Here is a 21,733-nt window from a genome sequence, read left to right on the forward strand (position 1 = left end):
CTCCCCTCGTTGGGCTTCTTCGGGACATTTTCGGTAAGTAATTCATATGAGTAATTGATACTTCCTTTCACGGGTATAATGCCAATAGGAAAGTAGACAAGATCACAACATAACTCAAATCCAAGACTCCAACTATCCACAAAAGTACTTAAGACATGTGCCAGCACCAAAACGAACCTTTGCTTCAACAGATGCCATATTGCTCGTATGAATGGTGGATGCTAACTCCTAAGCATCTCCAACAGTTTGTCTACATTTGGTTGTCTATAAAAAGATATATTGCAAAACTTACATTTACATTAATTTGATTTGGATTGTACCATCATACTGTTGCAGCACACTGGAATTATACCTCTTGAGTAATGTCAAAATTACTCCCGGCTAAAACAGCTGTATTGCTGCTCATCTTGCTGTGTGCTTGATCGACACTGGGATTTGCAGTTCAGCTAATCCTGTAGTTTAGCAGTAATTTTAATGAAGTTCTCCACAGGGATTAGATGAGCGACAATTTCTTTAACTTAATCTATAGCTAAACAAGCAAATTTGAGTGGCAAACAACTAAACTAAGCAAGTAAAAACAAGCTACAACTATGTTTTTGGGTTTTCTGAAATTACTATCCACTATCTGAAAACAGAACTTGTCAGGAACTAAAAACAGATAGCAGACAGTAAAACTTAACAGCAAAGACAGGGAAAATAAGAAGAATTGGGGAGGAATTAGAGAGTGAAACAACCTGTGATAGGAAGATTAGGACTTGGGGAAGGAGAATTAGCAGGAGTTTAGGATTGGAAAAAGGAAGAGGTGAGGTGTAGGAGCAGGTTTAGGAGGCTACTTGGTGCAGAAACAGAGAAAGGTTCAGAGTTAAGATCAGAGGAGTTTAAGCAGGTTTAAGAGGTTTAGAAGTGATGGACAGCAAGAATAGGATGTAGACAGGGTATAGAAGAAAGATCTAAGGCTGGGGAAAGAAGGAAATTGGGAGAAATTAGCAGAATTAGGGGAAGAAAGGGGAGAACAGCAGGGTTTTCAGAAAAAATTTCAGAAACTGGACAGGGAGAGAGAGTTGACAGATGATTGAGAGATTGGGGAGGAAAGATCTAGGCTTTAACACTCTAATATATCACAAACATATATAGGAAGGTGACAGAAACATGGATCTAACAAGAAACAACACAGATCGACAGATTAAACACAAGAACTACAAAAGGTGACAAGAACAGTAAAAACAGCAATACTTAGACAGCAACAAGCACAAAGATTAAGCTATTAGGACAACAAGGAGAAGATCTAGTACATGGAACACATCACATACATCACAAGGAACAAGTTTAACATGAACATGAACAAGTTTTACATGATAGAATTTCAGATCTGAGGCAAGGAACACAGCTACTCAATACAGAAATAGAGGAGTAAGAAGAGAGGGAGTTAAGTTTGATTACAGTGCTTAGCAGAGGAAGAACATCACAGATAGGAGGTAAGGGAGAGATTTGTGGCCTAGAACTCTAAAAACAAGTGGAGGAGAAGGGGAGAAAGTAGATGGCAGCCATGAAAAGCAAACTAGAAGTTTGGATCTCACCAACCCTTCCTAGGGCTGGTCTGTTCTGAAGTGGAGAGGCAGGAGTGGATGGATTCGAAGGGAGGCTTGGGTTTGCTTTTATATCCTCTCCCTTGGCTGTCATGGGTGCAATGCAAGTGTCTACATCAACTTTAAGCTTATGCAAACAGCACCCTTGCTTTCTTTTTTGACTGCAAAGCACATCCCTCCTTTTCTGCATTTTTTTACATATGAGGGCAGCTTCTTGAGTCTTCTTCTCTGCTTTATGGACTGCTGACCAATTCTTCTTCTTCTTCTTCTAATTCTTCTCTTCTAGTCCTTGTTGCTTGCTGATGGATGATTATGTGACAACTTTGCACAAAAGCACAGCCAGCAGGGAGTTTCTTCTTCTCCTATTTTGCTTTATGACTTGGTTTCCTTTTCCTCTATTTTTTGGTTTCTTCTCTTTTCTTCTTGAAACATGCTGATGGAGAGGGAAAATGTGCCTCTGCACACCAAACCTGCATATGAATGTCACAGTGTTGTAAAATGACAGATTTACGCATATTTGGTTCAAATATTCAAATTCAAATTCAAATCTGTCAAAATTCAAACATGATCAGTACTAAATGAGTTTGAAATATATGTAAAGTGAGCACTAATCAGTGCTAGTTTCACTTTTGCCTGTTCCGAGTACTAATTTAACTACCATTTGAACAGTGCAAGTCGGCAGCTAAAATCAAAGCAAAATCACCGCAAATCAGTACGAAGCAGATGTCCGCAACGTGCTGCATCCACGACAAGCAGGTGGCAGCGCCGCGAGCTCGTTGCTGCGTGGGACGGGGAACAGGCGCGGGCGTGCTTGCTGCTGCGTCGGACAGGGCCGGATTAGGGCACGAGCTCAGACTTGGGCTTCATTTTCTGGGATGCCCGGCGGCTGGACCGCTATGGCCCGCGTAGAGTACATGGGCCGAGATTAGGTAGGCTGCAGCGTTCCCTTCGCTTCAATTTGGACCATATTCCTTTGACGTGGCGGGTTAGGTGGCCTAACACAGTCAGCATATTGTGACGTGGCGGGCCGCACGGTCAGCATATTTTTACGGACGCTGTTACCAACTTTCGTCCAATTAATATGGTGTCGTTGTTTTGTGATGTGATTGATCTCAAAACAAGAAATTACAACAACAGACATGAGTAGTAAACCTCCACTTTATTTTCTATCCTCTCTTACACATCATAAAAAGCTTACATGCATGGTCTCATAGGAGATGGCCTTACAAGGCAGACACGTGATATATCAACAAATCAAGCCACAAAAGGAGTAGCTTCCAACAAGAGCTCGGTCTTTCGACGTGCGGTGATCCCAAAAGCCTCGGCCATATCAAGCTTCTCGGGGCTCTTACCTCCGGGGAGCTTCCAGTCAAAGTGGTAAAGAAGGCTGGCGAGAGCTATCTTGATATTGGACACCCCAAACATCATCCCAGGGCACATCCTCCGGCCGGCGCCTCCAGGGAGAAACCTAAAGTCCGTGCCACCATAGTCCACTGCCTCGCTCTCGAACCTCTCTGGTTTGAACTCGCTCGCGTCCGCCGTCCAGCTCTCCTCGTCCCTACCGATGGCCCACACGTTGGTGTACACAGTGGTGCCGGCGGGCACATCGTAGCCCATGACCTTGCTTGGCTCGGTGCACAGCTTGGGAAGGAGCAACGGCAATGGAGGATGCAGCCTGAAGGTCTCCTTGATGACCATTTCGAGGTAGGGGAGGCGGCCAGAGTCGATGTCGGCCTCCGTTACTGCGGTCTTGCCATGGAGGGCTCGCCGGACTTCAGACTGTGCGGCGGTCATTGTGCGTGGGCTCCTCATCATCTCCGACATGGCCCAGATCGCCGTTGACGACGTCGTCTCCGACCCCGCTGCGAACGCATCCTGTTGAATGTTGAATCGAAAAAGTGAAAATATGTTATAGCACAGGAGTCGATCCGGAAGCATTCATGTGACAATGTGAGCGCGAGAGTTGAGTTGCCATGGCGGCGGAGAGCGGTGAGGCTTACGAAGAGGACGCCGCAGATATTTTCGTTGGTGATGGCGATGCCACCAATCCCGCCGTCACGTTGGAGCCGCAACAGAGTGGTGAGGATGTCCTCCCGCTCATCTGCATCATGGCCGGCGGATGGAGCTGGAGCGGCCTCTAGTTCTTCTAGCTCGCTGTCCATGGCGCTCTTGTGGTCACGGATCGTGGCATCCCTGATGGAGTGCATCCTTTGGTGCGCCGCCCACGCCGCCTTAAGGGACCCGCCGCCAAGCACCCTCGCGAGCCTCGACGTCGGGAACAGGTCCGTGAGGTTAAACCCGGACATGAGGTCCAGCATCCTGTCGAGCTCCTCCAGGTACGCATCCCGCTGCCGGCACCTGTCCCCCACGGAGACCCTCATAATAATGTCATTCATCATCACCTTCATCCTCTCGCTCACGTTGACCGCTGACCCGCCGGCGCCGGCGACGGAGCGCACGAGCCGCGCCGCTTCCTGGTCCCGAACGGGGCGGAAGGAGCGGACGCGCCTGGGGCTGAGCAGCTCCACGGTGCAGAGCTTCCGGAGCGCCTTCCAGTGCCGGCTGTCGTGGCGCGCGAAGGAGATGTTCTCGCCGCCGTAGGTGAAGATGCTCGATGTGGCGCTTACGGACCGGTCGGCGAAGGCGGCGTCGTGGGGCGTCTTCATGACCGCCCTCGCCGCCTCGGCCGAGGAGAGCACCAGCGTCGGGACGTGGCCCAGGCGGAGGAGCATGACCGGGCCGTGCCGCCGGGCAAGGCTCCGCAGGGCCTGGTGGGGCAGGGAGCCCATAAGGAAGTGCATGTGGCCCAGCACAGGCATCGACCATGGGCCTGGAGGCAGGTTCAGGCCGTGGAGGGCAGAGGTTGACCATGGTATTCTGAGCTTGAGCTTTACGAGTATGGTGGCCACAAGGATGGCGCACAGAGTGTAGCACATGACCAGCTGAACAGGCTCGGTTTCTGCCATTGGAGCTAGTAGCTTTAGGTGATGAATGAAGAAGAGGATGGTGATCGAGCTGTAGAGGAAGAGTTGGCGACGATCGGATCCACAACTAAACAAATAGAGAGAGTCGATGGAGTACAGACAAGCAAATAAACAGTGGGAATCGATATGAAAGTGTCATCGGCCGGTGAGCTTAATGTAAGAGATATGTGTCATGGTCGGTGAGCTTAAACTATATTGCTTGACTTTCACTTGCGCAAAAAAATTTAAACGCACATGCATGAAACGGGCAGGACAAATTAACAACGGTTTTGCTATTTCTTAGTTGATGATAACAACTTCTGATTCAATCAGTGAGATTAGTGTAAGATTAATGTAGGTCTGGTAGATAAGAAAAAATTAATTGAATGGCTACGATTGTTGTCTGAGACTATTTATGAGGCGACTGAGAAATAGACACTTCCAATTAACAAACTAGATTGAGAGGTACGCACGGCATCTAAATGGTGTTTTTTTTCTTTCTTTTGCGAGTAAAATGTGGTTTGTTTTGTTTCATAGCTGTTGGTACATTGCCAAAAAAAGGCGTTCATCAATATTTCACCGTTCCACTCCAATGACAAAAATACCCTCATCTGATTGATACCAAATGCTCTGATCTGATACGTATAAAAATCACCATGATCAGGCTCTGATCTGGTGCATAAAAATCAAAACCTTCTGTAGATCTGATCTAACAAATAAAAATAAATCACCATGTTCATGATCTGATCTGATGCATTCTTATACATCGCGGAATAAAACTCACCTTCTATAGACCTCTTGAATTGTTTATAGATCAGAGAATTGTAATTAGTACAAATTAGTTTTATGAGTTCTGGTGGCCGTGATGCTTCTGTATATATGTCGTTGAATTTACTGATCAACAAAAAATACGTCGATGAATTTTGCTTTGTATTCTTGTACCGGTACTAGATATGTGTCCATGAAGTTATGTATTGGTGATTACGTTCGTGCAAATCTTGTTATTCTATCCATGGTGATTTTGTTTTCATGGTTCAGTTCTTGCATTTGAAACGTTCTCCAAAATGAGAAATGTTCGGATCTGAATTTGAAATTAGATTTGGATTCTTTTTCTGGACAGAAATGAAAATATTTCTGCACGGAATTATTCGTGATCTTGATAACAAAAGATAATCATTATCACCATACATGCTTCAGTGTGTGTGAGAGAAAGACGATAAGTTCTATGAGGGTGTATTATGTAAATTTGCAAGACATCATGATGACAAAAGAATAGACTGGAAGGGCTTTTTATCAAAAGTCTAGCGCAAAGCACAGTACACAAGCGAACGTCTCAGATAAGGTTGAGACATCCATATCTACATGAGGAGTGGCTTTCCACCGCAATGACATAAATATCCCATTTTATAAGATGCCTAGCTTGGTCGTAAGTCAAATTTCTTGCTCCCTCCAATCGGTATTACTTGTCTCAAAGCTCAAATACGGATGTATTTATGTGTAAAAAACGTCTAGATACATGTAATATTTTGACAAGTAATTCCGGCCGAAGGGAGTAGTAATATTTATACAATACTCTCTATTAACAGTCCCTGTAAATTCGACGTGTGCTCACCGAAAACAAAAATAAAATATACTACGGAGTACTAGAAGTAGTTTACATTCCAAGCACCGCTCATGTTCAGTTGGGGTATGTTATCGTGTCTCCCTTGCTGTGGCGTGTGGGCTGTGGCATCCCTATAGGTGGGCAGGTGGCTAACGGGCCAGCCCAAGCCCAACACAGCCCGCCTCTTCATCGGGTCGGCACAGCCAGGGCATGTCAGGCCCATATATAAAGAGGTCGTGTCGTGCCGGCCCATTCCGGCGAAACCCCGGCCCAGGCCCGGTTAGCATGGTGGGCCGAAAAAATCGGCTGGGCATGGAACTCATGTCGCCGTTGGCGCGCGCGGTTGCCGCGTGGCACGCTTCACTCTAGCTCTTGCTCCTACGTGGCGCACGCCTCTCTTTCCTTTACCGTGCCCGGACACGCCCCCCACTCATCTTTTACCAAGCGGCGCCCAACCGCCCAGCGAAAACCGAATTTCTTGCCCTCCGCTCCCTTCTATGGCTCTGTCAGGCCTGCTGGCTGCTACCAGGCCAAGTCCAAACAAACGGGCCACCAGGCCGATTACGAACAAATGGACCATATGGGCTGACGGGCCCTTAGACGTGCCTGGCAGGCCGTAAGATAAAGAGGCCACGCCGTGCCGGCCCGCGGGCTCAAGGCAGGTCCCGGGACGGTGCGGCCCGTGTAGTACCAGGCCGGATCGAGCCTGTGACGGGCCAAGCACGGCAGGTTCGCGGGCGTTGGCCACCCTCTTTTCTTCCTTATCCTGTAGGAGTGGTGCATACCCAAACTCCCTGCGGCAGCGTTCGAAATCGCTTGATCGGCAAAAACCGACTCCACTCCAGCAAGAGGAGAGGCCTCCAGCGATCTTTGCCGCTCGTCTCCCATGGAGGCAGTCGCTCGAGCAAGCGTAATAGCAAGAAGCTCGCCCACGCGGCTTCCCCCGCGCCCGCGCCACACCGTCCCGTCACCCGCCGCGCGCCACCGCCGTCCGCCGAGGCGTGCGGTCGCCTGTGCCGCCGCCACCGACGGCAACGAAGCCGATGTTGTCCGCCTCTTCGATGCCGCCAAGCTCACGGTAAGGGCCAAAAAATGGTGACGCTATCGCCGGTATTCAGACGGCAACGAACTTCCCCTTTTTGAATGCCGAGTCTTTCTCCGTCGTGTTGTTGGCATTCAGGTGGACGAGTTCGTGAAGAGCGGCATGGTGGTCGGGCTCGGCTCCGGCGCCGCGTCGGGGCTCGCCGTCCAGTACCTCGGCACCCGCCTCCGCCGAGGGTCTCTCACCGGCATCGTCGGGATACCCTCGTAAGTGCCCTGATTGCTTCAGGTTCACTTCCATTCCCAATTTCACCATTGTTCATCTGTGGAGGAGAGCCGCATGAGTTGAGTTTACAGTCTACACGGTCCCGATGCATAGTGTATTCGCCTACTTTGATCGGTTGCGTCTAATCGGTTCTTGGGGCTGATCAGCCAGGTCTTTGATCTGTACAAATGAGGCCGAGAAAGCAGGGATACGGGTCAGCAGCCATGACGAAGGCACGCAAGTAGGCGAATTCTGTATTTCTTGTCACCATTGTAACTCTTGTAGAGAAGAAATGAGAGAAATATTTACCTGAAACCGTGCTCACTGACGTATAGATTGATTTTGCTTTCACCGATGCTGATGTAATTGAAGAGGGCTCACTGGCCGCTGTCATTGGCCGACGCAAAACAGAGAGCGGGGAGCCTTCTTTCATGCATGAGAAGGTGAGTAGAACTCCTCAGTAACTTGTCTCGATGATAGAAAAAAAAACTATTGTCTATTTATTCGCGACCAAAAAAAGAACGCGGCATTGTAAGTTTATCAAAATGGACTCGTCTCTGTTTCCCTCAAAACTGTTTCCTTGACTGTATATTATCATGTTATCTTCCTAAATGCAACTCTTGATTGGTTTGGATACACAGGGTATTGTTAAATCAGCTGCTAAACTTGCCTTTATCATTGACCATGATAAATATGTGAAAAGCGTCGAGGGTTCCATTCCAGTATTGGTCAAAAGTGTAAGCAATCTTCTACCACTAAGGACCAGATCAGTTTTCTATTTCTGTATAATGTTCATAAAAAGAGGAGCAGACCATTTCAGGGCAATTGGATGGACACTGCTGAAGAGATTGATGATTTGTTCCTAGGCGACGCAGAGGTGCGACATTCATCAATCTGATATTAATTCTTAACATTTCCTTGAACAGCTAGCTACTGAATTGGTAAAACTGAAACCATTCCACTCATCACCTCACATGATTACCTGATGAAGGTTTGGAGGAGGCCATCAGTCGGAACTGCAGGTCCATCGGGAGGCGATTTTCCGTTGGTTACCAAGGAGGGCCATCACGTACTAGATGTTATCTTCACGACCCCCATCCAGGATCTTGGTATGCCAGTGGAAGCTGTTACGGTCTCACGAGTTAAACCCAACTTCTCAATCAATAGCCATTTCAGAAGGGAGTTTTAGCTGGTTGCATTATCACCTTGCAGGAAAGGTAGCGGAAGGCTTGGACAACATCGCCGGCGTTGTGGATCATGGGATAATTTGTAACACCCCGTAAGTTTCTCAAACAAAGCTGACTCCACATAGTAAAATACAGTTATTAGACCAGCACATTTCAAAAACAAATACAGCTACTAGACCAAGGAAGCAACTCTTCACTCATGATGTAAAAATTCCAGTGCTTCAGTGTTACTCACTAGCACTAGTGTATGCAGTTACGAACTGCAGATTATGAGACATTGCAATCTGTTAACATGCAGGTCATATGCTGTCATTGCGTCGAAAGGAGAAGTGCAGGTCTTGGATCAGAAGTCATCGGTGATACCGAACACATAAGTCTACCAAGTTGCAGAGCCACCATTTCCCCCACATTTTGCAGAAGAGTCTGTTGCAAACCGGCTGAACAATGCACCTTTTTTTGTATTATCCGACATGGTTGTCGGCATATATTACGATGCCACATGTCCCAAGTTTTCGCCTCCGAATGTATAAAGATCTCCACAGATCTGTATTTACTGGATCAACCTACCACCGTGAAAACTGTTTATATATAAGTTGGCCTTGTGCTGAGAGTTCTGTGGGGGCATGTTCCATCTTACAGTTCTGCATGGGATTGGTAGGCATTAAAAGAACTGACTGGCGGGCGAGCCAACATTAGCCTCGGGTATCTTTCAAACTAAACGTGCACATTTTATTTATTTATTTTTGGTAAGAGGAATTCTATTGCTTAGCAACACGGCACAGATATAATCCTGAAGGGGGTCAGGACTTGACTGTAGTACAAAGCAAGAGAAGAGGACACTGGGTTCCTGTGAGCATTGTGTACAAGAGAGAATAGGCCTATTCTGAGTTTTTCTTGTCTCTATGAGCTAATTGATGCAGAGAGTTGAGATCCCTAGAGATGTTATGGACCCAGTAGGATCTGACCGATGAGTGGCCAAAAATCTGATAAAGAATTGCTTGAGCTAGGACCTGGTTGACCGTGTGAACCTTCACGTTTTGATTGATTCAGACCTGCCATCAATTTGCTTGCAAGGAGACCGAAGGCTTCAGCTTGTATTGGCGCCCATCTCCTGCTGCCGGGAATGACCTTTGATGAACACAACAATTCAGGCTGAGGCCTATGTTGGGAATTATAGGAGTCAATGAACACACCAATTCAGGCTGAAGCTGAACTCCAAATGTAACCTGTGAAGAAATCCGATAATTTCCAAGCAGGTTCAAAAATGAGTGTAGGGTGAGACCGTTCTGAAAAGGATTGAAAACTAACTATTGCTGGATGTACAATGGCACTACCTTAAAACGTGGCAGCAAAACATACATAACAAGCTATCTTCTGTAAAACACACGGTCACAAGGAAACAAATTGCAAGACCAGTAATTACTCGCAGATTCAGAGAACCAAGACAAAGAGAAAACATATTCCAGGCACCTTAAAACTCATAAACTGCATTAAGGTTCAGTCAATAAACATATATAATAATCATCCTTACATTACATAAACCAAGTCTGAGATAACCAGACTATTTAAACAGCTAAATTTGACCAAAACACAAGAGGATCCACATTTCCCACAACCATAACGACTGTGACACATCAGGAATCATTAGACACAAGTTCATCCCACAATGTCCAGCTGCCAGGATGTAAAGGTTATGCTTCTCCAGGAGGCCGCCTACTTAGATCGCTGCCTCATCTTTCGGCGCTTCCTCTTGAGCCTCCTCATTCTCTTCTTCTTCCACTGCACATTACAACCGTGACGAATGTCAGTAACCAGTAGACACAAAACACCATAATGTTATCTCGATGTGTTAGAACATGGAAAAGAGAAAATCTTCAATCGGTACAAAAAGTATGTAATGGTGGACATTTAGAATCAGAAGTATTGAGTGTTTCATTGGAAATCATCATGTGATTATCAGAAACACGGACCAATTGTTCTTCATCATGTTCCAAACCACTAGAAAAGTTACCAGATTATAAATAACAGCATAATATATCTACATCATGCAAATAATAACAAACTTGTATGACTAAACTGCAACAAAGCAAAGCAAAATATGCCATTGTTTGACATTCAGAATGAGTAGGAGGATTTTATCATCAAATAGATCAGACGCCATTTGTATTCCTCATCATGCCAATGGCAGACTTTACATAACACAAGAGATAAGAAAATACTAACAAACTTAAAAATCTGTGTCCACATCTAACTAGATCAGACTACACAATGTTCTCTCAGACAAATGCCTCGATTGTCCACACGGTTTAATAGAATGGATTACATCAGACTCGTCATCTGTTTTCATCATCACAGAGAACAGACAGATATCAACAATTTGCTAAACTCTTAACAGTCAAACAATCATACTCCAACAAAGACATGCACATTAACTTTAAATCCTACCAAGCATGCGCATCAAAATTTAAGCCACAGCAACCTGGCTTAAAAGGCACATGTGGCTGTATGAGGGTAATCAGTGTTCTCTCAGACAAATGCCTCGATTGTCCACATGGTGTAATAGAATGGATTACATCAGACTCGTCATCTGTGTTCATCATCACCGAGAACTATAATTACACCCCAAGCGGTACAAAAAAAATTCAAAAGTTTGCGTGCTCCAATTTCACGCTAAAGAGCACCCTAGATCTAGATAGCAGCAGTACAAAAAAAAATCGAATCGGTTCTCTCAGACAAATGCCTCATTTTGTCCCCATGGTTTAATGGAATGGATTGAATCGGACATCTAATCAGTGTTGATCATCACAGAGAACCACAACCAGTGAAGCAAAACCGCACACGACACATCTAACTAGATCTACATCACAGCATCATCACAGTACAAATCAGAATAAGATAGACGGGGAGCGGGTAAGAGGAACAAACCTTGGCCCTCATCGCGGCGCCGGCTGTGTCGCTCTTCGGCTCTCGGCGGCGGCGGAGGCGTGGGATAAGCCGATCTCGATAGATGGTTGGTGTCGAGGGCTCTCGCCTCTTATTTATAGGATCGGGTGTTGCGGGGAAGTGAAAACCTAACCGGGTTGGACACGTGGACGGTTCGGATGAGCCCCTGCACGGCGTCCTGCTCCGATTAGGACTCTTGGTTAGTGGCCTATTGGGCCTTAATGCCCGGGCCTTGGCCCAAGGTCGAATATTAGACTGGAATATGGGATCTCCTGCTTATTCGACTTGATCTTGTTTTTTTCTTCGGAAGTAACTCGCGTCAGTAACGAATGCCTGGACATACATAGCACCTGTAATTCAGAAAGGTGTGTTCAATCTGTAGAGTACAGGCTAGTTCCTGGGTTCAGTGCATGGGTCCCCCCGGGGGGTTAAGAGTTGATCTCTTCAAAGATAAGACAATTTTCTCCATGCTGTAAAGAAATGACAATTTCCTCTGTTTTGCTAATAAAAATCACATTTATTTAATTAACCTTATTCACTTAAACATTAAGTGCAAGATACAACATTTTGTACTAAGTCCAAGTCACTTGTTATGGATCGGAAAGGGTATTATATAGAATGTTGTCTGGAACTACGGTTCGGTACCTACTCAAGTTACTATGTAAAGATTTAGGGCTAATCAACGTTACCCTGGGTCGCGACAATTGGCCCATTTTTCATTCCAAAGGCGATTTTAGAAAACGACCCTCTATGCTCAATCGGAGGCAGTATTTTTCTTCTTTCTTTTTTCCCAGGTGACAATTGTGATTACGTACCTAGTAACCAGCGAAGTAAAAATAAAGCAATCAGCAAAGAGTCCAAACGCGTTCCACCAAAGCTGGACTAGCGTTGTATTACATGTCAAAAATTGACATGACCCAGTCGGTTCAAACAAGGTCATGGGCGCCTTCCATGACCCGCCATGGACGAGATGCGATCATGCGATGCGATACCTTGCGTACTGCTACTCCTGCTAACCCTGGACAAATTCTATTCTATTCTACCCGAGTACTTGGAGTAGGGGAAAACTAGAAAAGAGGGAGGGGAAGGAGGAAGGAAGAAGCATGGCTTCGAAGCAGCTGCCCGGGAGGTTCCAGTCGATCTTCCGGCTCGCCGGCCACCGCCGGTCGCTGCTGCTCAGCCGTGATTCTCCGGCGAGGTACCGATCCTTCTGCAGCGACGTGGATGGGCAAGCCGGTACCGGTACTGGCAACGCAATCAAGGTTCGTCCTTTACGGCTTCACCCCAAATTTCTTCCCAGGATGGAGGATACCGTGCCTCTTTCTGTAAACTTAGCTGAAGAGCAAAGCATGATATGTAATTCAAATTGTGGTGCACTCAAATACTCAATACTCATGAATCATCTTTCGTTTTTTTCATTCTCTTAACCAAATTAATCTGAACATTTTTTTAGGTAGCTTTTGTTTGAAACAAAGAAATACAAATATCGTTTTATTTACAGTTTCATTCCAATGGTGACCTTATGCAAATGTTAACCACCTCTTTAATGGGAAGCCCGCTTGGTGGCTGCACATACCCCTACTTCTGTACAAATAAACACTTGTATTTCTGGAGGATGGTTAGTACCATGTGTCTACTACTTCTCTTGAAGAGTTCGTCTACTTATCTACGATCTTTACTGGAATTGTGCAGGATCAGGATAGCCTCGATAGGTTTTCGGATCCACGGGTTGCTCATGAAGATCGCCAGTTCGTGCAATTCTTGGACAGGATGCTGGACGCGACAAGAAATCCCCAGAGTCTTGCACAGATGCAGCGCCCAAGGTTTCCAAATGATCTGAAAATATTGGATGATGACATATGAGTTAGGATTCTCTCAAAGGAATACAGGAGTTACAAGTGTGATTTATGTACTATGACAAACCTGAGCATGTGAGATTGCTATTGTTCAGGTTAAAATTATGGACCAGATCATCGGCCTATGTCAAATGTATTTTATATTGCAGTTTTTTTTCAGCGTATGATTTCATACTATGTAAGAACTATGAATTCATACAGAAAACAAATACATGGACAACGGATTAATTGCTATTCCATGTTCTATTTAGGAAGAACTGAAGAGAAAATGTGAATTTCTAGCACCTGAACTTGTTTATCACCTCATGATAATTTTACCATATAGTGAATTATTCATTAGACAAGAATATTTCTTGTCATGATTTGAACAGAACTATTGGATATCTCCAAGCCATACCACCAGTCAAGGAGTCCACTGTTCTAGGTGCAAACCCCTGCAACATGAATTCAAGCATCTACAGCAGTCATTTCGAGGCACTGAGACTTGTTAACAAGGTGTAAGCATAGCAGTAGGGAGAAACGATAAAATTACCTTTAGGCCATTTAAAATGACCGACTGACTCAACAGGTCGCATAAATTTCATCGTCAAACCTTGTTTTATCCATGATCATATTTGAAAGAAAGATAATCAAACATTCCGAGCTTGCTGTGAAAACGTTGAAGCTCACATGTTCTTAGGTCTTGATGGTCCTGTCAACCTGCATGCCACAATATGTACTATGCTTAAATAACGACAAAAAACATGAGTAGAGGGTAGAAGCACAGAAAACGGAACCAACGATATGATATTTGTTTTTGGTTCATGTCACTGGGCAAAAGTGACCAATTTTTGCACAATCCATACACCAAAGGCTTAGATTTACCTACCCAGGATAGCGCTTTTACATTTTCTTTTCGTCGAGGAAAATCTTTCTTAGAAATTTTAAGGGGCTCATAACAAGATTGACATAACTTACGAAACAATTATGGCACAAACATAGAATGATGCTGTTTAAGTTCAGGATTGAAAAGTCATACAGGTCAGCTGGCAGAAAAAATTGTCACCATTGACAGTATTGAGCATTTAACAAATTAAATGAACTTTGCTGATCAGAGTGAAACCACACCTATGTATAGGAGATACAGGACCAAGATGGATCTGACACATCCCATGTGTCATTTGAATTCTGTAGAAAAGCACGATGTTAGAAACTTGAACTGATGTAATATGAGTTAAAAAAGGATAAAAATGAGAATTAGACTTTATATGCTGAGCAACTATCAAATATTTGCAAAGGATATCAGAGAAGTTAACCAGGAAACAAAACAAAGGGGACCTGGGTGCTTACTGCTTATTACAAGCAAGTTAACTCACCTCTTTTGACATATAAACATTGAACCATAATGCATTTGAAGCTTGCTTTGCTCTATGCAACAATTTGCATAACAATGAGTTCTACTTTTATCACCATGAGAACATCAGATGACTTCCACTGGGAAACATCACAATCAAATTGCCATTACCTACAATAAGATAAGGACATTAGCATACTAAGTTGCAATAGAGAAGACAACAGAGTTAATTGCATGGAAGAGTCTTCCAAATCACCCAACCTTGCACTTCGCATAGCAAGTTACCAGAAGAACAAAACAGACAGACCCCTAAACAACTAGACCGGATTGAAATGGCTTTTCTGTAGTCCTTTGCACAGAGAATGGCTCTTCTGTATCCTTTGCACGGAGATATGCGGTAGCAGAGAGACATTCTATACATATACCAGAATGACATTTTCAATTAATCTACAAACTACGCTAAGGAAAAACGTAACATGATATCATGTCGTTCATTGGGATGATATTAGAGCTGATCCTGACTGCTGAATTGAAGGTATGAAGGACATGGATGGGTCAGTAATATGGTAGGATGATGAAGTTACAAAAACAGTGGGTACATTGTCCCAAACTCCCATTAGTACATTTTTTGTATCATTTTACTTAAAGAAGGTGATAAGAACAATGCAAAACACACCACTGTTTTTTGGTATAACGGGTTGAACAAGGGTTTGAACTTTGAAATGAAGGTGCGTCAGGAATAAAATAATCTGCAGAGTAATCATTGCTGAACCTGGGTGATGTCGACCGGTTGTGTGGTATAACATACGTCCGGTCTAGGAACATAACCTTCTTGTTTTAATTCTATAATAAGGCTCTTCAAAGACATGTAAATTTCTTCAGAATCGGGGTGATTTTTGTCTGCTGCAACAAATAAATGGCTGGTATTATTAACATCTACCCAGCTGTAGCCAGGTATCTTCTGAACTTTCTTATCCTTCATCAATCTTCTCATTTTTGACACACCATCCCATCGTCCAGCAACAGCATTGATATTGGACATGAGCACATAATAACCACAATTATGAGGATCCAATTTGAATAGTTCTTGGGAAGCAATCTCTGCAAGTTCAACATTGCGATGCACACGGCAAGCATGAAGAAGAGCACCCCAAATACCAGCATCCGGCTTGAAAGGCATGTCAGCAATAAATTGCATGGCTTTATCCAACTTCCCAGCCCGACTATATAAGTCAACCATACAAGATAAATGTTCCACTTGAGGTTCAATATGATATTCTTCAGTCATGCAACGGAACAGTCGGAGTCCTTCTTGAACCTGTCCAGCATGAGCACAAGCAGATATCAATGCAAGGAATGTGACATGATCTGCCTTGAATCCTTCCTCTTGCATGCAGCATAGTAAATCCACTGACTCTTTAACAAGACCATGAGCCCCATAGGCAGAGATTATACTATTCCATGACACTTCATTCTTCTCAGGCATGTGTTCAAAAACACGAAGAGCCAATTCTAAGTTCCCACATTTGCCATACATATCTATGAGGGCACTCTCAGCAAACAAGTCCGCTCTTATGGGACCCTTTATGATAATACCATGAATCTCCTTTCCATAATATATAGCTGGTAAGCCTGCACATGCCGATAGGATGGAAGATATCGTCACATTATTGTATTTTACTCCTTCCATAATCATTTGACGAAACAGGTCAAGAGCTTCTTCAGGTTCTCCATTCTGTGCAAAGCTTGAAATCATCGAGTTCCATGTTACCTCGTCCTTAGCAGACATCTTAGAGAACATATAATGGCTCAGATCAAGTCGGCCGCATTTTGAATACATGTCCATTAGTGCACTCTCCACATAACACCTTCCTTCATATGCATTTTTTAGAACATACCCATGGAGTTCCTGACCAATCCTCATAGCGGCCATGCTAGCACATGCTGGCAACGTGCTAGCTACCATGACAGCATTTGGTTTGATGCCGAGTGCCAACAGGTACCGAAACATTTTCACTGCCGCTTCACTCATCCTATTGAGAACATAACCTGATATCATTGTACTACCAATAACAACATCAATGGACTTTGTAGCATCAAAAACATTCTGTGCCATCCTTACATCCCTGCACTTGAAATATATGTCCACCAAAGCACTCACCAAGAAGACATCCACGTGCGCACAGTTCCTGACAATGTAACCATGTATCTCCTTCCCCTGCTTGAAACCATTCAACTCAGTCAAAGCTGGTAACAAGCTCGCCAATGTAACTGAATCAGGCTGAAGACCACTCTTTTGCATATCACAGAACAATCTCAATGCATCATCCACAAGCCCGTTCTGAACGCACCCAGATATCATCCCGTTCCAGGTTACTAAGTCGTCTCGCGGCATCAGACCAAACAACCTCCAGGCTTCCTCCAAGCACTGGCATTTGGCGTACATTGACACCAACGTGTTAGCCACAGCCACCTCTGGCTCTAACCCATACTTCACCGCCAGGGTGTGGAGCTGCACCCCCGAGAGCAAGTCAGCCTCCGCAGCACACACGGACAGAAAGCACGCCAGAGTTGCGAAGTTGGGATCGCAACCGGACGCCCTCATGACCCTGAACAGCCCCACCGCGCTAGCCACGTCACCGGCCTTGACGTACCCGTCCATCATGACATTCCACAGGACACAGTCCCGCTCGTCCATTCCGTCGAATACCTCGCGCGCGCCGTCGAGGAGCCCGGCGTCCGCGTACATCTTGATCAGCGCGCTCCCGACGTACATGTCGCGGTCCAGCCCGAGCGCTCGCGTGGTGCGGTGCACGAGGCGGCCGAGGTGGAGCGCGCCGAGCGCGGCGCAGGACTTGACGACGTACGGGAGAGTGTGGCCGTCGGGGCGCGGCGAGGAGGGGTGCGCCCACATCTTGACGTAGAAGAGCACGGCGAGGCGGTGGTGCCCGGCCATGGTGAACCCGCGGATGAGCCAGTTCCAGGGGAGCGCGGCGGCGGCGGCGGCGCGCGGGAGCGAGGAGAAGACCGCGACGGCGTCGCGGAAGCGGCGCGCGAGGACGTACATGCCGACGAGCCGCGTCTGGAGCGCGGCCGGCCCAGGCCCAGCGGCGTCCAGGAGGCCTGAGGTGACGGCGCGCGCGTGGATTCGGAGACCAAGCGGGAGGTGGGACGGCGCGACGCAGCCCCGGAGGAGCGCGAGCAGGCGGTACGCGCAGGGCGAGGCGTTCGTCGCGGAGGAGGCCGTCTCCGAGAACGCCGCGGAGAGCCATTTCCGCGGCGGTGGCTTGAAGCTTCTGCGGCAGCGGAGGAGGCGCATGTCAACGCCGGCGTGGAAGAAACGCGAGAGCTGGCCGGCCAAGCCTTCGTCGAAAAGCGACTTCGTTTCAGGTTTCAAGTTTCAACTCTCACGCGGTGCTCACGTGCGATCTATCTATCGACTATCGCTCTATCCGGCACTTGTCCCCCTGTGTCTCTGGCGCCGTACAACGCTTCTTCCCGCGCCCACGCCGCCCAGTCCTGAGTCCGGAGCTCGGCGGGCGCCACATGGCTACGATGTCGCGTGCCCTCGGTTCGGCGTTCGTAGGCTTCACGCGGACCCCCGCCGTGCCGCCGGCCACGACCTTGCCTTCCTCGTGCGCTTCCTCGGCGCTCCTCCTTCGCTGGCAGCGGAGCCGAGGCGGCGGCGCACGGCGGTTCTCGTCCGGACGCAACGCGCGGATTAGCATGAGCCTCCGCGCCGGCATCGTCGGCCTGCCCAACGTCGGCAAGTCCACCCTCTTCAACGCCATTGTAAGCAACTAATTACGAACAGGATCCATTCTTTTGTTCTCTTCCTGTTCGTGGGAAGGATTCGTCTTGTCGAGCGATCGAAGTAGCCGGGAGCAAGGAATTTGTCTTCCTTATTACTGAGGAGATGTTTCGATCCATGCACTGTTTTTTCCAGCAAGTGAAGCGTGTATGTAGGGGTAATGGTACTGCACTTGAACTGTTCGATGTTTTGCCGCATAGAGATGCCGTGGTCCAAAGGTTGAAACAGTAATTATGCTTTAGAAAGGAAGATATTCTGTGTTATTCCTCTCTCTGGCTCACTGCATAACTTGTGTTCTTGCAGCAGTACCAGGGATTGCTTGATGCAATGGTTCTTATGTTTCGCAACGAGAAATGCAAATCGAAATATGTAGAAGAATGTTTTTCCTTGTAACAATGAAATGTGAGTTCTGTTTTCAATGTTATTAGGTTGAAAATGGGAAGGCCCAAGCTGCAAACTTTCCCTTTTGCACCATAAACCCAAACACTGGTGTCGTTGCTATACCCGATCCTCGCTTGCATGTGCTCTCAGGATTAAGCAAGTCCAAGCAGACGGTCCCAACATCCATTGAGCTTGTGGACATAGCAGGCCTCGTCAAAGGCGCAAGCAAAGGAGAGGTACTTGTTGTCTTCATTTTACTCCTAATTACAACACCAAGCAATGTTGGCCTTGTTGATAATTGTTTCTCACTAGTTTATATGCAAGGATGTTGACTTGATTGTTGACTCCAGGGACTTGGAAATCAATTTCTTTCAAACATACGTGAAGTAGATTCCATACTTCAGGTCAGTTTACTGAATTATTTGTATATGTTTGTGCTCTCAGGCATCTGTCAAGTTTCTCGAAACTCTACCTTTTTTTGACAAGCCACACATTCCAATGTTTGTCAAATACTGCATACCGTTAGTTTTTGGTATCATTTTATTTTTCATATGTTACATAAATATAATTCTGCAGTAGATGTTCATTTACCTTCAAGCTGATGTATAATGTTTGAACATCTAGTGATGGTCATTTTGTTTTCTGGCCCTGTTATTCATTATGGGACTTGATCCTTGTTGTGCAACTTGGAAAGCATAACGGGCTATTGGTTGTGAGGTTTGAAAGAGTAACTTAGCATCGATCTTTTTTTTTCATGGTATTTTCAGGTTGTGCGATGTTTTGAAGATGACGACATTGTTCACGTAAATGGAAAAGTTGATCCAAAGTCAGATATTGATGTGATTAACCTAGAACTGATATTTTGTGATCTTGAACAGGTGATTTAGTGAAAAGTTCTCTTGTATACATTTGCTTTCATGCAACATAGGATGAAGGATTTGTGCATGGATTTGTTTTTGTTTGTGTTCACACGTTAACCATGAGTCCATGACAATAAAAAAACTGCAGATAGAGAAGCGGTTGGATAAGCTTAAAAAGAGCAAAACTAAAGATCCGCAAGTAAAAGTGAAGGTAAGATAAGACATACCCCATTATTTTATGGCTTTTGTTCTACACTCTTAACAGTTTTTTCACTGCCCAGGAAGAAGCAGAAAGGTCAGGATTGGAAAAAATTCTGAAGGCACTTATGGATGGAAAACCTGCAAGATCTGTTGAGTTGGCTGACCATGAGAAAGAAGCTGTACAACATCTTTATCTGCTAACTATGAAGCCTGTCATTTATGTTGCAAATGTAACTGAATCTGATCTTGCTGAACCTGATCAAAATCCCCATGTCAAAGAGGTGGCCAAACTAGCATTAGAGTTGCAATCTGGCATGGTTACAATATCAGCTCAGGTTTGTGAGTTGATAAAATCTTTAGCAATCATTAACAGTTTTATCTAAGCTAACAAAATTGTTGAGTGCATACCAGGTTGAGGCTGAACTTTCTGAACTACCATTAGAAGAGAGAGTTGAATACCTAAAATCTCTTGATGTTGCTGAAAGTGGGCTAGGCGTTTTGGTTAAAGCAACATATAACCTTTTGGGACTAAGAACATATTTCACAACCGGGGAGCAGGTGAATCTATGTACTGTTAAGAGACTTTCTTCTTTTAGCTGTTAATCCTAACTTTCAAGTCCATTTTTCTTTCGTCAGGAAACAAAAGCTTGGACCATTCTTGCAGGTTTTATTCCTCACCCTCACAGTGCTGTTATTGTATTATTTCAATGACTGAAGAGGACTCCCCTTTTTCTTCATACTATAGGCGCGAAATCATACTATGTATTGTCTGACATGTTATTGTTATAGGCATGACTGCACCTCAAGCAGCTGGAGTTATTCATAGTGACTTTCAGAAAGGCTTCATTAGAGCTGAAACTGTAAGTTCAATGGTCATAAAGGTTCAGTGACTACATTTTGTTTTGCATGTTAGTGGTCTGTCCTAATAGCATCTGGAGATAACTGCATCTCTTCTTGTGTACTGTACTATTTTATTTGCTGGCGTTTTTGTAATAATTTGATGGTGGTCGCGTACCACGGCTCAGGTGTCCTATGATGATTTTGTTGCGACGGGTTCGCTTGGAGCAGCAAGGGAGAAGGGAGTGGTAACAATATCTGCCCTTTAATGGATAAGTTCTAATGTTAGAGTCGAAACAAACGAGAAAATGTGTTTAATCTCGTCATATCTGTGTACTGCAGCTGAGGTTGGAAGGGAAGGAATATGTTGTGCAGGAAGGAGATGTCATGCTCTTCCGATTCAATGTCTAACGGTAGCACGTGAGAAGTTTCAATATGCACTCAGAATTTTCTACAAGCTTACAAGGCAAAGCAAAATTTGGGTAGAGCATGAGATTTTGTCTTTGAGATATCAGCTGTCCATGTACTCGGCATTGTCGCATTTTTTCCCCAGAGGAAAACACCATGATTCTTTGTTTAATTTCGGTGTGACATCTCTTGGGATCCTTAGTATCGTCTTATAGATCACTTTACATAAATCATGTGTTGTATTATTAGTTTTATTGAGGAAACCGATTAAAGTATATTCTGTAATCCCTGGAGTGCATGCATACTCCAGCACTGAATTACCCACTTATTGAATTCAGTATACTAAAAATTATTCCTAACATTACCTCATTGTGCATGACACGAAAATTGTCACCAAAACGTTTTACATTTGTCGTATAATCTTTTTCCTATGCGTAAAAAGACAACATGCACATTTT

The 21,733-nt window shown here is 45.2% G+C and overlaps 5 protein-coding genes, 2 long non-coding RNA genes and 5 other non-coding genes across 17 annotated transcripts; 3 read left to right on the forward strand and 9 right to left on the reverse strand.

Moving 5' to 3' along the window:
• Nucleotides 1-110: 110 nt before the first annotated feature.
• LOC112270019 lies at nucleotides 111-1,721 on the reverse strand. Its single transcript, XR_002962306.1, has 2 exons — nucleotides 1,441-1,721; nucleotides 111-452 (listed from the first exon to the last, which is right to left on the reverse strand). It is a non-coding gene; the product is annotated as an uncharacterized LOC112270019 (long non-coding RNA).
• Nucleotides 1,722-2,722: 1,001 nt separating this feature from the next.
• Nucleotides 2,723-4,701, reverse strand: LOC100830873 (ent-isokaurene C2-hydroxylase). The gene is made up of 2 exons (XM_010231167.2): nucleotides 3,587-4,701; nucleotides 2,723-3,461 (listed from the first exon to the last, which is right to left on the reverse strand). The coding sequence occupies exons 1-2, from the start codon at nucleotides 4,550-4,552 to the stop codon at nucleotides 2,841-2,843; spliced, it is 1,587 nt and encodes a 528-aa protein (XP_010229469.1). The 5' UTR covers nucleotides 4,553-4,701; the 3' UTR covers nucleotides 2,723-2,840.
• A 2,229-nt stretch (nucleotides 4,702-6,930) lies between these two features.
• LOC100828827 (probable ribose-5-phosphate isomerase 4, chloroplastic) lies at nucleotides 6,931-9,253 on the forward strand. The gene is made up of 9 exons (XM_003558266.3): nucleotides 6,931-7,230; nucleotides 7,333-7,460; nucleotides 7,630-7,699; nucleotides 7,794-7,901; nucleotides 8,100-8,195; nucleotides 8,279-8,335; nucleotides 8,450-8,567; nucleotides 8,671-8,737; nucleotides 8,944-9,253. The coding sequence occupies exons 1-9, from the start codon at nucleotides 7,039-7,041 to the stop codon at nucleotides 9,017-9,019; spliced, it is 912 nt and encodes a 303-aa protein (XP_003558314.1). The 5' UTR covers nucleotides 6,931-7,038; the 3' UTR covers nucleotides 9,020-9,253.
• Nucleotides 9,254-9,352: 99 nt separating this feature from the next.
• On the reverse strand, nucleotides 9,353-11,728 carry LOC104581836. The gene is made up of 3 exons (XR_730027.3): nucleotides 11,571-11,728; nucleotides 9,980-10,424; nucleotides 9,353-9,871 (listed from the first exon to the last, which is right to left on the reverse strand). It is a non-coding gene; the product is annotated as an uncharacterized LOC104581836 (long non-coding RNA).
• On the reverse strand, nucleotides 10,556-10,637 carry LOC112270365. Its single transcript, XR_002962756.1, has one exon. It is a non-coding gene; the product is annotated as a small nucleolar RNA SNORD18 (small nucleolar RNA).
• Nucleotides 10,761-10,827, reverse strand: LOC112270225. Its single transcript, XR_002962626.1, has one exon. It is a non-coding gene; the product is annotated as a small nucleolar RNA Z105 (small nucleolar RNA).
• On the reverse strand, nucleotides 10,917-11,003 carry LOC112270329. The gene has a single exon (XR_002962721.1). It is a non-coding gene; the product is annotated as a small nucleolar RNA SNOR75 (small nucleolar RNA).
• Nucleotides 11,167-11,253, reverse strand: LOC112270331. The gene has a single exon (XR_002962723.1). It is a non-coding gene; the product is annotated as a small nucleolar RNA SNOR75 (small nucleolar RNA).
• On the reverse strand, nucleotides 11,369-11,456 carry LOC112270332. The gene has a single exon (XR_002962724.1). It is a non-coding gene; the product is annotated as a small nucleolar RNA SNOR75 (small nucleolar RNA).
• An 821-nt stretch (nucleotides 11,729-12,549) lies between the features above and the next one.
• LOC100844307 lies at nucleotides 12,550-13,768 on the forward strand. 2 transcript variants are annotated; one of them, XM_024456533.1, is made up of 3 exons: nucleotides 12,550-12,850; nucleotides 13,281-13,424; nucleotides 13,730-13,768. In XM_024456533.1, exons 1-3 carry the CDS (start codon nucleotides 12,692-12,694, stop codon nucleotides 13,751-13,753), a joined length of 327 nt encoding a protein of 108 aa, XP_024312301.1. In that variant the 5' UTR covers nucleotides 12,550-12,691; the 3' UTR covers nucleotides 13,754-13,768. The 2 variants fall into 2 exon arrangements, with proteins under 2 accessions (XP_024312301.1, XP_003558365.1); XM_003558317.4 differs by lacking the exon at nucleotides 13,730-13,768 and having other exon boundaries at nucleotides 12,572-12,850; nucleotides 13,281-13,681.
• Nucleotides 12,974-18,185, reverse strand: LOC104581838 (pentatricopeptide repeat-containing protein At4g21300). 5 transcript variants are annotated; one of them, XM_014897352.2, is made up of 6 exons: nucleotides 15,550-18,185; nucleotides 14,800-14,948; nucleotides 14,552-14,611; nucleotides 13,977-14,143; nucleotides 13,842-13,878; nucleotides 12,974-13,424 (listed from the first exon to the last, which is right to left on the reverse strand). In XM_014897352.2, the coding sequence occupies exons 1-2, from the start codon at nucleotides 18,094-18,096 to the stop codon at nucleotides 14,934-14,936; spliced, it is 2,562 nt and encodes an 853-aa protein (XP_014752838.1). In that variant the 5' UTR covers nucleotides 18,097-18,185; the 3' UTR covers nucleotides 12,974-13,424; nucleotides 13,842-13,878; nucleotides 13,977-14,143; nucleotides 14,552-14,611; nucleotides 14,800-14,933. The 5 variants fall into 5 exon arrangements, with proteins under 5 accessions (XP_014752838.1, XP_014752837.1, XP_014752835.1 ...); XM_014897351.2 differs by having other exon boundaries at nucleotides 13,747-13,878; XM_014897349.2 differs by having other exon boundaries at nucleotides 13,730-13,878.
• Nucleotides 18,186-18,223: 38 nt separating this feature from the next.
• On the forward strand, nucleotides 18,224-21,636 carry LOC100824531 (ribosome-binding ATPase YchF). The gene is made up of 11 exons (XM_003558337.4): nucleotides 18,224-18,569; nucleotides 19,017-19,205; nucleotides 19,320-19,373; nucleotides 19,737-19,847; nucleotides 19,978-20,040; nucleotides 20,111-20,365; nucleotides 20,442-20,588; nucleotides 20,667-20,694; nucleotides 20,820-20,890; nucleotides 21,056-21,115; nucleotides 21,210-21,636. Exons 1-11 carry the CDS (start codon nucleotides 18,324-18,326, stop codon nucleotides 21,276-21,278), a joined length of 1,293 nt encoding a protein of 430 aa, XP_003558385.1. The 5' UTR covers nucleotides 18,224-18,323; the 3' UTR covers nucleotides 21,279-21,636.
• Nucleotides 21,637-21,733: the final 97 nt, after the last annotated feature.

This window comes from Brachypodium distachyon, chromosome 1, assembly GCF_000005505.3.
Source record: "Brachypodium distachyon strain Bd21 chromosome 1, Brachypodium_distachyon_v3.0, whole genome shotgun sequence".
Taxonomy (NCBI): domain Eukaryota; kingdom Viridiplantae; phylum Streptophyta; class Magnoliopsida; order Poales; family Poaceae; genus Brachypodium; species Brachypodium distachyon.